This window comes from Diaporthe citri, assembly GCF_014595645.1.
Source record: "Diaporthe citri strain NFHF-8-4 chromosome Unknown scaffold_8, whole genome shotgun sequence".
Classification (NCBI taxonomy): Eukaryota; Fungi; Ascomycota; class Sordariomycetes; order Diaporthales; family Diaporthaceae; genus Diaporthe; species Diaporthe citri.
Genome location: NW_025064853.1, coordinates 122,731 through 139,147, shown reverse-complemented (window position 1 = coordinate 139,147; position 16,417 = coordinate 122,731). Strand labels below are relative to the sequence as shown.

The window sequence follows — 16,417 nt, the reverse complement described above, 5'->3', positions numbered from 1 at the left end:
AGTCTCTCAGAATTCCACGATATCGACTCTATTCCAGGCCGAACTGCGCGATCTCATGACTGAGGCTCCAACTTGCCCGTTTCTGGTGCCTTGGCTGCGATCTGCCTCACGCGTGTTCCTTTCACGTGGTAACGCGTTGGGGGCAGAGTACGCGCAGCGGCACGCGAACCCCACAGCAACAGCTCCATCGGCCCGAGGCGCTTTGACCGGGCCTTATTTCAACGTCACTGCCTACAGTATCTACTGACCTACATATATGTGCCAGCCAGCCAATCCTAGGACGTGCACAACAGAAACACTTCTCTAGCCACTGGTTCAGCTGTTCACTCGCTCACTCGTGCACGTTGCATAGCCCCGACAATGGGCGTGAACCTCAACCTCTCAGCCTCCTTGAACATGTTCAAGCTCCTGTCAAACCCGTCTTTGTGTCTGCCTCATGCTGCTATATCGACCTTCAGGGACCTGCCAATCCCTCTGGACTCAGCCTTCAAGCGCAAGGGTGTCGAGGTTGATATCAAGGCAGTTGTGCTTGACAAGGACGACTGCTTTGCAGTTCCAGAGACAAATGAGGTCCACAAGCCATACCAGGTATCATGTTGATCTTCTTTGGGGGTACTAACATGTGGACACCAGCTGACCCTCGATAGGAACGGTTCGAGGCGCTGAAGACTGCATATCCAGGGCGACGCATCCTGATAGTCTCCAACACAGCTGGTGCCCTCAGCTATGATCCCAAGGCCCAGCTGGCATCAGAGCTCGAGAAGGCCACAGGAGTGAGGGTGCTTTCCCACCAGAGCAAGAAACCTGGCTGTGGTTCCGAGATTATGGAGTATTTTCGCAGTCATCCTGAGACTGGTGTCTCCAGCCCCAGCCAAGTCGCCATTGTGGGTGACAGACTCTTCACCGACATGATGCTTGCCAACAGCATGGGAAGCTACGGTCTCTGGATCAAGGACGGCGTTGTTCCCCTTCAACAGAAAAGCATCGTGAGCTCTTCCTTGGCATTGATGTCCCTGTAAGCTGGTGCTGACTGGTTTCTTAGTTTTCGAGGACGGAGCAGAAGCTTGGTCCGTACCTGCTCGCTCGGGGTTACCAGCCTCAAGACCCTGGCAGTCCATTCGAGTAGCTCCGGCTGATCTGGACAATGCCTGGAGCTATGGCATCAAGGTTCCCCTTGACAATTAGATGCTGCTCTTTGAGGGTCTTCAACCAAGCTTCAATCTTGGGCATTGTTGTTCCTCTACCTTTGAATGGCAAGGGTGTGAGTTCTGACAGGGACCTGTGGGAACACCTCCCGTCAGATCACCTGTGGGATAGCCTTCTGGGGAACCTTGCTCTGGGATGGCTTATCCGGGATGAGATGATGCGAGATGTTTGTCCCACGACGTTGTGGTGAGGTGTTCAGCCTGCTGCGGATGGGGATGCATGCCTTGTGATCACATGCCTCACCTCTTGGTCCTCGTCTGAAAGAGATGGTGCTTACGAAGGCACCCGCGCTGTCCGCCTGGGTGTTTGCTATCCGCATTTCCCCTCTCTGGCTCTTGCTGATGCACCGGAATTGCATATCGCAGTATGGCACGTCTTCCTTGGGAAGCTGGTCAGCTTATTCAAAGCAACTGCTGCCATTGTATTCCTGGCTGCAGATATTGAACAATGGTCTGCCCCCAAATAGCCCAGGTGGTTCCGGCCTATGACGGTGGGCCATTCCCAACAACCCTCGAGGGTGGCCCCTGGTCTTAGCCCCGGCCGGGTGTGCCTTATTGCTGCACCAGCTCTTGAATAGCCTGACAGCGGTACTATGACATCGTGTGGAAGCTTCCAAAGGCCAATGAATCACTCTGGATCTATTGCAGCTGGTGGGGCAATGTTCATTCTGGCGGTCGGTACAATCAGTTTTGGTCCGGCCAATGAACCACGCCGTTGAGTGACTCTCCACGGCCAGTCTGCCATAAAAGCCCAGCTCCGTTCCACGCCACAAGCTTCTTCAACCTCTTTTCTTTTCCATAGCATCGCCCTGTTGGACCGAACAACGCTCAACACATCTTCATTTCCAACTCAAAGGCAACATACCACTGCTGTCTGTTGACAACTCGACCAAGGCGACAAACCTGAACCACAGCAATCATGGGAGGCAAAGTCTGGAGCAAGCGGGAAGAGGCGATCTTCTGGCTGATCTTGGCCATTCTCTTCCCTCCTGGACTGCACCAGGAGACCAAGGGTGTCAAGAAGGGCCGAAGTGATATTCACAAGTCGTGGGAGCCCTTCCCGGAGATGATGAACCGATACTGGCGCGAAAAGTATCCGGGAGAGGATCCCCCACGAAAATACACCGCAGTGTCGATGTGTGAGTTTGGAAATAAAGACTTTGTGCGTTGCGTTGGCCGAGGTTGCTGATCCAATGGGCTTCCAGATGAGCATTATTTCCAGAACTTCGTCCAGGGAAAACTCTCCCCCAATGCGAAACCATTCGTCGAGGAGTACAAGGCTCGGCTCAAAAAGGCGGCTGAGAATCCTAAGTCTAGTGAGTTCTTATGCTAGAGGGTGGCTGCGGCTAAGGCTGCAGTATGCTGACTGGCATGTAGGCTCTGACAACGAAGAACCCGAGTCTCGCGAGCTGAGCATAGTTTCCGAGTCTAGCGAGCAGAGCGTCCCTGAGTCCACCAAGGCAAAAGAGTCCGAACCCAGCGAAACCGCTGTCTCGATTCCCACGAGTGCGATCTCCCAGCAGAGTGCCCGTCAGCAAATCGCCTGCGAGGCTCCTCCACCCCCGAACTGCCGTCCCATCATGTTGCCCTGCCAGGCTAAGGCCCAAGCTCAGGAGCCATGGGAGAAGAAATGGCAGAAGAAATTGGAGGAAATTGGAAAAAAGCGTGTCAGCTACGATCATGGAAGCCAAGAGCGTCCCGGTAAACGCCTTCGGACGATGGGCATCAGTCACCATGATATCAACATGTCTGCGCCCAAGGGCCTTCCGAACCAGCACGATATGCCTGCAGAGCAGAATGCCAACGATGGCGACCAGTTTACCCGAGTCCCTCCTGCACACATGAGCTTTCAGAACCAGAACCGCATGCCTGTACAGCAGAATGCCAACGGTGGCGACCAGTTTGCCGGGTTCTACCCTGCGCACATGGGCTTTCAGAACCACAACGGTGTGCAACCGGGCAGAAACACCACTCCAGCTTCCTTGCAGAGCCGAACACCATCGGAGGCGGACAGCTTCGCCAACCCATGCCTAATATGCAAGGTCCTCCGCACAACAACTGGCATCAGTTCAACATGGTTGCGACCTATCCCGGCCCCACCACCGGTCACCATGGTTCTCAGAACAGTACCGACCTCTTTATCGACCACAACGGTACCCAAGTCAACTACCGTGGTGTCACCGGCCCTGGTCTTGTCCAGAACGATTCCAACTCATTCATAAGTCATGGTGCTGAACAGTCGAGCCACAGCACTGTCAACGGCCGCGGTGATGCTCAGAAGAGGAAGCGTTCAGACCTGTGAATAGAGAATGGAAGTCGAGCATTGAAGCGGAAGCGGCAGTCATTAGCACCGCAGGATGCGCGCTGGTTTTGGGTTGTGGTGATGAGAGGTTCTATTCGCTCGGATAGTCGCATTGAATCAAGTCCGGGCTGGCATACCTTTCATATCGTGACTACCCGTCCTCTCCATACGATGAAATGCATCTTGCGATTTCTGCGAAAAAAAATAAAGTTTTTGTTCTACAGTGACTAAATCTGAGATGCCCCTATGGAAGGCTTTCCCATCGTCGCTTATTCCGTAGAAGACTATCGCGCAGCGGAGTTTCCTGTAGCGGCTTCTCCAGTGGAAACGACGTTGGTCTCCTACTGGAGGTTATCCCATAGGAGGCGAGGTCCCATAGCAGCTTACCCCATAGCAGATGATCCTTAAGTAGCATGTGCTGTAGCAAATTAGCCCAAAGCTGGTTATCCCACAGCGACTTTTTGCACTGAAGACTTGTATATACGGGCTGTTCTGATCTGCCCTGTATTGTATCAGCTGTGACCGCGGATGCTGTGACTGGCTCTATTTCGACATTTGGATTAGCAACGGACACGAGTCACAGGAGCGGTAGTTTGATGGTGCTTCAAACCAGTCTGGCTGAGAATCCAAAATGGCCTGCCTGGAAATGCTAGAACGGGGTCGCAGCAGCAGGTCACAGATGAAAGCATGATTTACGTAGAGTGAGGTGTTGTTTCGCGATTGAATCAAGACAGTGCAGCAACAAGATTGCAGAAATTACTATTCCACCTTCTCCTCATGAATATCTGGTCCTTAAGCATTGCCCTGCACAGTTCCGGTGCAGCTAGTCCTCAGCGTCTGGGCACGCGCACAGCTTAGGATAGTATATCCCCGAGTTTGTTCAACTCGTCCGCATCAACAACATCTACAGAGTGCCTGGTCAAACAGGACGAGTGAGACCAGACGCGTGAGCCCTGAAGCCGCGGCAGCTTATCACTCAGCACTTGTGCGTTGGAGCTCCTGACGCCGCCTCCCACGATGACCTCGATGTGCTCCCCAGCGGCAGCATGGACGACCCGGGTCAGCGCGCCCAGGTTGTCCACCGCCGAGCCCGGCCCGCCCGAGGTGAGCACCCCATCGAACCCACACGCCTTGACAGACCGTACTGTCTCGTCCACGGCGCCGCCGCCACCCAAGACCTCGTCAAAGGCCCGATGAAAAACACACTTGAAGGGGCTCGCCAGCCGGACGAGCTCTGAGTTTCGGTTGACGTCGACGAGCAAATCTCTTTCCGCCTCATTGCGTGCTTCCAGAATCCCGAACACGAAGCCGTCATCCCTTCCTGTCCGCAGGTATCCGGAGTCTTTGAAGGTCTGGATATCACGTCTCATCTCCTCGAGCTCGCCGGGCGAGTAGATGAAGTCTGGGCCGTCTTCTGGAGGGCCACGTGGCCTGATCACTGCGGTTTTTTTAAGTCAGCTATCAAGATGCCGACGGAGAGATTTATATGGATATGTTTGGGAGTAGACCGTCATAGTACAATGGCCTGTCTCAGGAGCTTCAGCACAACACGCAGCTCTAAGTTACGGAACGTGCATGGCAGATGCTTCTCCGAAGGGTAAACGTTGTATTCAAAATCAGCTTACTGATCCTTAGCGGGATGGGCACTGCCGAAAGACTCTGCACATCGGAAAACTCAGGTGTGAGGCCACCCTTGGGATATGAGCCCGCTCGGTTGAGCTCAATGCGTTTTGCTCTAGTGAGTGCCACTTGCGCAGAGGCAGGGGAGAAGACGGGGACTTCGAGCTCGAGAGGAGCCATGGCTTTTGTGCAAGTGTACCGAGGATTCACACTTAAAACAGAAACAATTAATTAATTTCCTTGCTTTCCCCAATGCTTCCGGGACGATGTCAAACTTTGCAAATGAATTGACGCTGCGGCCAGGATGTAGAAGCGCATGGAGGAGGGCGCAACGGTGACTGTCGGGCTGGCGTGAGTGAGGGGACAAGGTTCGCCGAGCGACTCGGAGCTGCAGTGAGTGCACTGGATTGGACTGGGGAGCTCACCTCCCCTGCCTCTGGAGCCACCCCACATTGGAACAAATGCCTACTTGCCAGTACTGTTGATTCAGGTCAGGTTCATGAACTGCATCCCACCAGCAAAATAAGAACCAAGTGCTCGAGATGCCAAGCTTTCAATCGGTTCTACTCCTTCCTTGCGCGTACCGCAGTGCCTCTTAGTGTGTCACCACGCCTCGGCAAGAGGCTGTCTAGAGACGCAGTTTCGCTACTTGAACGCAGAATCTCTCTCTCTCTCCCTCTCTCTTTTTTTTTGGGAAGGGGGGGGGGGGGCATTGGATTCACAGAGCCCTTTTTTCATAACCACAGGCGGAGAACATAGAGCCTTCTAGCCCAAAATGGCGCAACATCTTCGAAATAGAGCTGGGGAAGCGCCGTTGGCGGTTTACAGGCTGTTCTATCTAATGCGTCTACATGGTATTGTAACCTCATTGCATCTCCAATGTCTCATCAACTCCACTTATTCAGATAATTTCTGACGCGTATATCAGGATGGTGTCTCAGTATCTTCCTTCTCAGCGACCGGTTGACCGCTCGGGACTAACATGTTGTTGGTATTCCCTCGTGGCATGCTCAATGGTCCCATTCGGCGTCGATCTTCTCCCAGTTGTCCAGGAAGCCCCTGAACCACTTCACACCCAGACCCGGGTCCAAGGCGCCCGTGGTGGCCCTTATGGAATGCATCGAGAGTTGCGGCAGCCCCGCATCAACAGCCCTCACACCCAGCATCGAGCTGAGACTGGGACCAATAGTGCCGCCTGACCTGGAGTCGTTCCGGATCATGAAACGCTGGTTCTTGGTGCCGCTCAGCTCCGCCACACGACTGCAGATGGCCGTGCTGATGCTATCCGTCGTCACTGTTCAAGATTGTTAGCTGCCTGGTCGGGTGTCGAAGTGCTGGTTCATAAAGAGGTGTCATATATCGAAATGGGACCGGGGCTGGAAGCGCATAGGAAATGTCAAGCTTATACGTACTATGTCCATTGCTGTCCGCGCAGATCGTCACACCCACGTTGAGCAGAGGAAGATGATCGGCCTCATAACGCTCAAGGAAATTCGGATTTGCGGCGTGCGTGACGTCGGAGGATACCAGAAATGAGCGTGCATAGGTCTGGCCGAGAACACCAGGCCCGAAAGTCTTGCCAGCGCTGGAAGACAGTGACTCAACGGTGCGTTCAATAACCGAAGGCAGGAAGTTACCCTTAGCTCCCTGTCGGAGCAAGCTTCCGATCTCCTCGTCGTCGAAAAGAGCCACAAGCTTGATTCCGCCATCAGATGGCGCGTGGTCTCCGTATAGCAGACCAGTCAAGGCAGCCCATGAACAAAGCTTGTCATCAATACGACCCGCAGAGATGAATTCCTTGTCCAAACCTGCAACGGTAGCAGGTTGGAAGTCAAACAGCTCGAGCTCCCAGTTGATAATGCTGCTGTAGTTCTGGGGCTTGAGACCCAGCTCCGAAGCAATGAGCTTGACCAACTTGGGCGGCTGGGAGGATATGAATGTGCCCGCCTCGCCAAGAACCTCTTCTGGCGAGGAGGACTCGAGCCCAATCACAGGGACGGCCTGCGTCTCCTTGTTCTGCGCACCTATCATTCCAACCCCGAAATGAGGTGCTAGCGTTGGGATCTTTGCAATTGGCCAGTCCAACTTGACCAGTTTGCTGGTGGTCTTACCTGCCTCCGAGTCACGAAGAATCACACGGCCACCAATGGAAAGGTCCCTGTCCCACCAGGTCTCGTTGAGCGCTCCAGCGTAGGGAGCAACTCCCAACTGCAAGTAGCCAGCCTTTACAGGCTTCTTGCTGACGGGTTTGAGCTTCGCAGTCAAGGCGTCTATGTGACCGCCGATAATGGCCACACCATTTCCAGGCTTGTAGGCCTCGCCAACGACGAACGCTGCGATGGTGCTAGCGTTTCGCGTGACGAAGTACTTGCCGCCAGGCTTGATTTGACCCGACCAGTCATCCCGAGCAGGCAGCTGGAGGTGAGGATGTTAGTTCATGAACTTCCCTTGTACGTCAGACGGGGGCGTCTGGCTTACCTCGGTGAAGCCAACCGCAGCCAGCTTCTCCTTGAAATAATCTACGGCGTGGAAAATAGTGGGATTCTCAGTTAGGAACTGAGTGAATGGCTTGGTAAAAGCCTCGGGCTTCAAGGACCTGAGATGGCAGATCTTGCAGGACGGGCGGTCAAGCAGCTTGTAGTCTTGGCCGGACTCTGCTCTGACGGCGTTGTCCTGCTGCTGAGGTGTTAGGCCCAACATGCAGCCCCTGCACACTTTGTTCTCGCTTCTTGGGGCACGATCCATCTCAGCGAGATTAAAACATTGTGCCTCCCTGGAGAGCTCTCGCGCCGGCGCGGGAGATGGGGCATCCATCTCGGTCGAGGCAGAGCGCAGCGAAGCAGCCGAGTCCTGGGGACGCAGAGGGAGGGATGCAATGCTTCGTGTCATATCTAGGATTCAGAGTGAGAGGCAACCAATTCGTCGGGGCGAGATACTCCCAATGCAGCTGTCGTGGAGAGAAAAGACCACCCTGGCGACTTGACGGTGCCAGAGGGTGAATGCTGTCATTGGGTCCAGCTTGTCATGCTCATGACCGCCACTTATCAGTCTTATCGCAGGTGCCGCGGCAACCCGCCTAAAAGGGAAGGAGATGCCCACTGTTTCTCTGAAAAGGATCCATTCCCCCCCTAAACAAGTACCAACCTCTGAATTTCGAAATTGTCACCCACGAGCTTCACCAGGGCATCTTTTTAGTCAATCAAACCGTCCACCTGATCGCAGCATCTCTGAAGTCTTGCTCCTCTCTTATCTCTATCTAGGAAGGTGGGCAGATGACCTCGGCAGGTCAGCTGGTCCGAGTGTAACGGTGGTATGACTCGATCCTTGGGAGTTCACAGGCTGGAGGCGGTTACATGGCTGGGTGCCAAAACATAATGTGCAACTCAATGCTACATGTCTTTCGCGGGTTGAAAACACGGAGAGGTCTGCCATGCTTATATTGTACTCGATGTAATTTTGGAGAGACAGGACGGCCTGTTTCAACATTGCTAGCAGCCTTATAAGAGCTCTTGTCAAGGGCTACGCATGTAGCCTGGGTCCGCGCAAGTGGCAGCCAAAGCTAACTTTAAGTCGATAAATGCAGACCAAATTGGGAGGCAACCGCCACACGTTAGACACCGTCCATCACATGAAGAGCCCACATCATGGCCATGTTTTCATTCCAAAAAGCCGGTAACCCTGGTCATATTTCTGATAGGAAGGCCTGCTTGCTTTCGTGCCAGAGGTGTATTTGTTGGGTCTCCAACACGCCACGACGAAGCTCAACTGTCTCCAGCGAGTCTCGCTCACGAGCATGTTTCCTGCAACTTTACTGAGCCCCCTTCAGTACTCTACCAATTCTTCGAGTCGTGTCTTCAGTGTCGTGACAGGTTTGAGTGTGCATCGAGCAAGACATGAAACAACATCAACCAAAGATCGACTGAAGGTTCGGTAGGATGTTCTGCAGGATTAAATGCTCCGAACCTGTGATATCAAATGAGCCATGTCCACACTCGCTCTAGCCCGATGGGCTCTCCAGAGCAGGGTGCGAGACCTATTGCAGTACCTGCTGATGTGGTTAACGTCAGAAAGCTGCCAAGTACGAAAGAGAGAGGGGCTCAGAATATACAAATTTGAGAGCGTCTAAAAACCATGGGATATGATGGGCCAAGCAAGGCAAGGCGAAAATCAAGCATTCTTGTTCCTGCTGTAAGATGCCTGGGGTTTCTGGGCCTAAGGCACCACTTAGGGGCCCTCTGGGTAACAAGGTGCAGCAGCCTGCAGGTACAGAGCTGGGGTGAGAGGTGGGCCCCACCTGCCTGAAAGAGAAACAGCTGCTTATGTTGATCCCTTTTCATTGGAGCCTTCTTGCTGTCAGCCGTCTCGACCAAACTCGCTCCAGCCAGAACACAGGCAATTACCTGCACCGCCCAAGTCCACAGACCAACTCGGTGCAACTGGCATTTCAATGGTCTCCAGAGGTGGGTTCATCTGTAACTGGACCGCGAGGCTGCCGTTCAGTGTTTTCTCACAACTCCAGAGTTAGCCGGAGAGCCAAGCACTTACTTCCTGACATCCTTCCTGTCGCACAACAACCACGTCCGACTCGTCAACATCAAGAAATCCTCCACTGCCAAGCAACCGACATGTCAAGATTTCTTCTTAACACGGGTACCTGAACACCCTGGTCTAATAGCCATACCGACATTCTGACTCTCTGACTGCACTCGTGCAACGGCAACATGCCTCTCGACATCAAGTTCCACCTCTTCCACACCCTGCCACCGGAGATCCAGGACAGCATCTGGGAGCTTTGCCTCCCACGGCGCATCATCAGCCCGTATTACTCACCAGTCTCGCAAGAAGTCTTGGGCACATTACCCGGAACAATATATAACTTATCTTCCGGTCCGCGCACTCATTCCTTTCCGCCCGCCTCTGATCTTTCGCGTCTGCAGGCGCGCACGTGCCACGGTTCTGAGATGCGGCCAGTACACCCCAGTTCGGGTCGAAGAGAGGGACGGTTCCAAGTCTGATGGATGGGTCTGGCTTGAGAAGAAGTCAGATTGGGTCTATTTCAATTATCACACCATGATGGAGGGTCTTGACGACAGTGGTGCAGGACCACAGGTCTTTGAGCTTGCTCGCGATGCTGGTGTTCCTCTTCTCATCGACAGCACCATTCAAGGCGATCACGAAAATCCGCTGCATGACAGCGAAGACTACTTCGATCCATCCTATAACGAACTAGACCACGAGACGATAGGATCCAGGCTCTACGATTCCTTTCTGAGGATAAGGGAGCATTTCTACTACGTCATGGCAGAAGTCGTCTTGGTTGTGACCGGGAAGGGCCGCAAGCATGTTGTCGACACCGGCCTTTTCGGCCTGCTTGGGGAAGATATGGCGATTGTCCCTATTGCCGACAAAGAAATGTGACAGCAGTACAAGTCTTTGTACAATATGTACGACGCCAGAGAGGCGCCGTATAACGACTGTCCTGCCAGAATCCAGCTGGGCATAGACAGCCTGATCAAGGGAGAAGATCAAGCTACAATTGAACCACGAACTCTTATCCGTGGTCTTCTTGAACGCATCTGCGAGGAACGAGGAGAGTTTGGAATTTCGGCGAAAGACATGATGAACGAAGACGGCAGCCTGAAACCAGAACATCCCGTAGTTAAAAAACTCGGTATCGCGATGCCCATCTGCGAGAAAGTCGTCGTCTTCGAGCTCCGACACCTCGATACTCTGGTGGAAGACTCAGTACAACGGCCACACTGGTATTCGACTGACTCGACTGACTCGACTGACACAAATGACACGAGTGACACGGAAATTGATGGGGTCTGAGCAAAAGATTGGGAGTCCGGGATCAGTGTTGCTCTAGAAAGGAAGTCAGCGCAGCGCTATCAATGCAGCAAACATCTCGACTTCAGCCGTCAACGTGGCCAGATCGCTATTTGTCTACGGACCAGCAGAATATTCATCACTGAGACATACTTTTGTGACAGAATGTTGGTGATGTCTTGAATTTTCTGAGCTTCGGTTTTACAGCGTTGTTGAGGACATTCCATGTTGCAGCTTTGTGCTTAAACAAACTGAGGGTCGCTGCCTTTATACAGTATTCTGAAACAGTCGAAGCAATACCTTCCTGGCTAAATTGAATGAGATAAAACGGCCAGTATGTCTATTGTGAAAAAAATTACCATTCGTCTAGAAGCGAAGTTCAAGGAACAATCTGCACCCTGCCCACTATGATCCCTATTCCATCCCACGAAATATCCGTGGGCGTTGGGCATTTGCGCTCCCAGTTCCATTTGTTAAGAAGGTAAGTTTGACGATCGAGGAGCTGAACCCACCTCATTCTCTTGCCTACTTCAAGTGAGTTGCAAACTTTCTTCCATACTTCAGCCACAGATGACAGCACCCAACATGTCCTCAGACCTTTTAAGTGATAAGCATTCCGTGATGTTTCGCCGATCATCTCTACCAGCTATGCTAGCTTTTCTGAAGGCACACACTCTGATCAACACATCACCGGCATCTCAGCCATTGCCTCCGCCAGAGCAGACTCCACCTGGGACGCCAGCAACAACACCCTTCTCCCCTGGACCTACTGCCTCCGTGGGGGCGGGCCCGGAGGGGAAGGGGGGAGGGGGCACGCCGACCTTCTCTCGTGAATTATTTGCCGAGGAGTACGACACAGTCGCTTTCAACCACTCCGGCATCTTGTATGCCTTGCTGTATCTATACCATCCGCCCCCACGGCAACGGCACTTGTAGCAACCCGTGCGACCCCCCGCATACTCAAGCTGTCCATCGCAAGCTCTGCCTTGCTGAGGGTGACGAATACGAGTCCGTAGTCAAAGACATTCTTGGCCCGGCTTTGGCCAGACTGGAGGCTGAGAAGAGGGACTGCCATTTGACGTTGCAGGTGTCAGCTAAGTTGCATTGGTAAGCTTTACTGCTTCTTCCCATGGGTGACTATTACTAACCCACCCTTCAAACGGCTACCTTTCTTCTCTGGCCCATTTGTTGTAATCTCAACCAATTTTGCCGATTAACTGGTCGCAATATCATACTTCTTGAGGACAATCATGCCTTCGCAGCGGCGGGCTGTGCTGCTTGCAAGGGCTGACGATTCCGGTTGATTTGACGCTGAGGTAAATTGAATTCGTCTCTCAGATGCTTGGAATTGGGGCAATACGGAGGTAGATCCATGTGCCACTGGTTGATACCCAGGTCTTCAGGCAGTGTAGAACCAGTCCATTGGCATGGATGCCCACAAGTGCTTGTAGGTGGCCACTGCTCACCAAGTGGCATATTTCGCGACGGCAGCCAAATTATCTTCGGGTCTCTGGAGTCATTTGAATAGCATGATTGAGCTTGGTAACCATGTTAATGCTTAGATATCCTCCCGCATAGCGTACCTCATTAGGTTTAGACACAGCGTTGCGGAGAACTGATCCAGCTAATTCTAGGGCTTCGTGAATCAGCCATGTGTCTAAAACTATGCGAACTCCTTGCCTCACTCTGCTTGCTGTTGGAAGGTGCAAGGGTCGTATGCCCATACGCTAGCGCTAGCCTACAAATAGGCTCCTTTTAAGCGTTCAATAGCAGGGAGATTTCTCTCCTTAACAACCACAATCAACTATCGTTTGCTTTATTGCTTCATTAAGTTATAAGCTTAACATCGCTTAAAATATCTTAAAACATTAAGAAATATCAATACCCCCATTTCTATAATTATTTTTATACTTAAATTATTAAAATTTTAATATTACTAGCCTTTACTTATATATCATTATTATACCTTATAATAACTATTATAGCTAATAATAACTTATAATAATTTAGCACTCTTACCTTATTTAATATTCCAACTACTTACTTCTTTTTTATTTATTTTATTTATATTAATTAATGCTAACTATTATAAATAAATAAATATATAAATATTATTTAAAATATACTTAAAGATATATAAACTTTATTTAAAAGATATTAAATATACTTAACTTTAAGCTTAACTTATTATTTCTCTTAAAGTTAAACTTAAAAGGGGAAAACTTTTTAAATTAAAGAATGGCATAAAGTTATAGCTTTTAATTTATTAGCCTTAATAAATATATTATAAGCATTAAAAAATAATTAAAAAAAAATATAGCCCTTATAAAATAAAAAAAGCTTAATAATCAAGCCTTTATTATGCTTTTAAGCTTAATATATTTAAGCCTTATAATATTTATTATATTATATAAAAAATCTTTTAATGCTTAAAAAATACTAACTAATTAATTTAATTATAATACCAGCAACTTAACTATTTACCTTTTTTATTAATTAATAAACTTATAATATAAAAATAACTTTAATTTATAAAGCTATTTAAACGCCTTTTAAAACCTTTAAATAAAACTTTATATTAAAACTTTAATATTAAAATAATTAATTAAGAAGTTAATAAAGTTACTTTTTAAAAGTAATAAGATTAAAGGCTCCTTTTTCTTAATAATGCTATTAAATATTATAAATAATATCATTAATAACTTAAATAGTTAAAACTTTATAATATTTTTTAAAATTAAATTTAAAATAATAAATATCATTTCTTATATAAAGGTTAAATAATTTAAAGCTTACTTTATCTTTATTTAAAAAAAGTTAGCATTAAAGGGTATAAAAAAGGCTATAAAGTTTGCATTAATAAGTGCTAACTTTATATTAAGTAATAAAAAATGCACTTAATGCTATGCATAAAACTTTATATTTATTAATTATTTATATATTAATTATATAAAGCTTATTAAATATAAAGCTAATTAGGAATAAAAAAAGAGCAAGAAATAAGCTGCTATAAATTAAGTTATAAATAAAGAAGTTATTAAAATTTCTAATAATAATAAGGAAAATATAATAATATTATATATTAACGTTTTAATATATACGGTAAAGTTATTAATAACTATAAATACTTTAATATTATAAATTTTTAATTTTAATGCTTTAAAGCATATAATAAAATATATAGAAAACTTTAGCTCTTTATAATTATATTTAAGTATAATTATTATTGCAAATAATAATTAATTTATTATAAAAGGCATTAACTTTATAAAGATCTTTTTATAATTATTAAATAAATTAATTATTAAAAGCATCTTTATTAATATTTTATATAATTACGCGTTAAAGAATACTTATTTATTTAGTTAAATTATAATTTAAAAGAGGTTTTAATTAAATGCATAGAAAAACAATATCTTCTTATTATTAAAAGATAATAAATTTTGCAAGATATTATAAGTAAAGTTTTAATATAGAAATTTTAAAATTTAAATAATAAAAAATAACTTTATAATATTTATAATATATAATAAATTTTATAAAGCTTTTAGCTATAATAATTTATTAAAACTAATTACTTAATACTTATATAAAGATAAAAACATTATGCTAAATAAATTAATAAATTTTTATTATAAACTATATTAACTTATAAAGTCCGTTAAAAAATGCTTGTAATTATTATTAAAATAATAATCCATGCAGTTATTTAAATATATTTAATTTAATTTATTAAGCAAATTCTTAATAATATTATTAAAGGATTTTTAATACTTTATTTTATTTATTAATAATTATATTTAGTTTTATTAAGTTTACTTTATTACTTAAAAGGATAATATTTTAAACATTATTAAGGAATTCTTAAATATAATTAAAACTTAATTTAATGTAAAAGTAAAGATATTTAGTTTAAATAATAAAGGTAAATATATAAATAAGATAATTATTATAATATTTTAAAGATGTGAAATCATTTATAAGAAATTACCTTTTTATTACTATAAGTTAAACGGCATGCTTAAAAAGTTTATATATATTATTATTACCAATGCTTATATAATAATTCATAATGAAAACTACTTATTCTTATAGCTTAAAGCAATTTCCTATATAACGTACTTATAAAATTAAAAACCATACTTAGCCTTATTATGCTAAATAACGTTATTTAAAGTACTTTATAAATAAAAGCTTAATATTAAATATTTTTAATTATACTTTTACCTTATATATCTTTATATCCTTATTAAGGCTTGTAAGTTAAGAATAAAATTATTAAATAAAGTTAAAAAGGCATATTTTATAGGATTTAAAGCTAAAGGCAAGGCCGTTTTTTATTTATTTATGCTACTTTAAAAAGTTATTATAATTATAACATTAAGCTATATTATTTAATTTAATTTAGTAATAAAAATTATATAAATAATTAGCTAATTAAATAAAAATATATTATTTAAAATAAAGGTATTATTAGCATTTTAGTTAATAAAACCTATTAATAATGCAAAACCCATAAATAAACTTATAAATAAACTACTTAAACCTACGAAACTTATTAATAAACCACTTAAACCTGCAAAACCTATATAATTACATAGTTCTTAAGAATAATGAATTTAGCCTTTATGAAAAGTAAAAGAAAATGTAAATATTATTATAAAATGTTTTAAAGATTTTAATAACTTAGCATTAATTAATATAAACCTTATATTAAATCTTGCTTAATTAATATTAATTAATGCTAACTACCTTAATTAAATCTTTGCTTAAGCATTATTTGCTAATACAGCAAATATTAATAATATCCTTAATATATATATATAAGCTATAAAAAGCAGTAAAAGGGACGCTTAATAATAAGCTATTAAAAGAAAATTTAAATTACTCTTAAATATAAGTATATAAGTTAAAGTATTTACTATTATAAATTAATATATTATTAATCCTTGTTAAGTATATATAAAGAAATTTAACGCTTTTAATAAGCTTATTTATTATAAAGCTTAACTCATTACTTATAAATATATTGTTGGCGGGTGTAGGGAATTACGTGAGAAATAGTACCGCGCTAAATTCCGGCTGGCTATAAAAAGCTAGCTTTTATGCTTATTTTAAATATTTTTTTAAGAAATCAACTCTTTTCTTTTTATATACATTTAATACTTTAATTAAGCTTTTCTTATTTTTAAGAATTTTTAAAATATTTATCTTTTTCCTTTCTTTAATTCCCTTTTATTCCTATTTTCCTTTTTTATTGCATTAAAGCTCCTTCTTAAGTTATCCTTAAGAGGGTTTAGCAGAATTTATTCCTTATTATTTAGGTAGCTTATTTTTATTAATAATTTAGCCTAGGCTTAATTTTAATCTTATGCATTTTTAATTAATAATAAGAAAAATAAAAAGTTAGCTATAAGTTAGTTATTTATTAATTTTCTCTTTTCTTTTATTTTTATATTAA

The 16,417-nt window shown here is 44.8% G+C and overlaps 5 protein-coding genes across 5 annotated transcripts; 3 read left to right on the top strand and 2 right to left on the bottom strand.

Moving 5' to 3' along the window:
* Nucleotides 1-360: 360 nt before the first annotated feature.
* On the top strand, nucleotides 361-1,126 carry INS49_014436 (uncharacterized protein; the record flags this gene model as incomplete). The annotated part of the gene is made up of 3 exons (XM_043175127.1): nucleotides 361-588; nucleotides 648-986; nucleotides 1,043-1,126. The coding sequence occupies 3 exons, from the start codon at nucleotides 361-363 to the stop codon at nucleotides 1,124-1,126; spliced, it is 651 nt and encodes a 216-aa protein (XP_043020084.1).
* Nucleotides 1,127-2,124: 998 nt separating this feature from the next.
* INS49_014435 (uncharacterized protein) lies at nucleotides 2,125-3,507 on the top strand (the record flags this gene model as incomplete). Its single annotated transcript, XM_043175126.1, has 4 exons — nucleotides 2,125-2,344; nucleotides 2,411-2,521; nucleotides 2,583-3,152; nucleotides 3,248-3,507. The coding sequence occupies 4 exons, from the start codon at nucleotides 2,125-2,127 to the stop codon at nucleotides 3,505-3,507; spliced, it is 1,161 nt and encodes a 386-aa protein (XP_043020083.1).
* Nucleotides 3,508-4,361: 854 nt separating this feature from the next.
* INS49_014434 (uncharacterized protein) lies at nucleotides 4,362-5,307 on the bottom strand (the record flags this gene model as incomplete). The annotated part of the gene is made up of 2 exons (XM_043175125.1): nucleotides 4,362-4,945; nucleotides 5,133-5,307. 2 exons carry the CDS (start codon nucleotides 5,305-5,307, stop codon nucleotides 4,362-4,364), a joined length of 759 nt encoding a protein of 252 aa, XP_043020082.1.
* An 830-nt stretch (nucleotides 5,308-6,137) lies between these two features.
* INS49_014433 (uncharacterized protein) lies at nucleotides 6,138-7,941 on the bottom strand (the record flags this gene model as incomplete). The annotated part of the gene is made up of 3 exons (XM_043175124.1): nucleotides 6,138-6,421; nucleotides 6,540-7,542; nucleotides 7,606-7,941. 3 exons carry the CDS (start codon nucleotides 7,939-7,941, stop codon nucleotides 6,138-6,140), a joined length of 1,623 nt encoding a protein of 540 aa, XP_043020081.1.
* A 1,907-nt stretch (nucleotides 7,942-9,848) lies between these two features.
* INS49_014432 (uncharacterized protein) lies at nucleotides 9,849-10,545 on the top strand (the record flags this gene model as incomplete). Its single annotated transcript, XM_043175123.1, has 2 exons — nucleotides 9,849-9,946; nucleotides 10,065-10,545. 2 exons carry the CDS (start codon nucleotides 9,849-9,851, stop codon nucleotides 10,543-10,545), a joined length of 579 nt encoding a protein of 192 aa, XP_043020080.1.
* Between the last annotated feature and the right edge of the window lie 5,872 nt (nucleotides 10,546-16,417).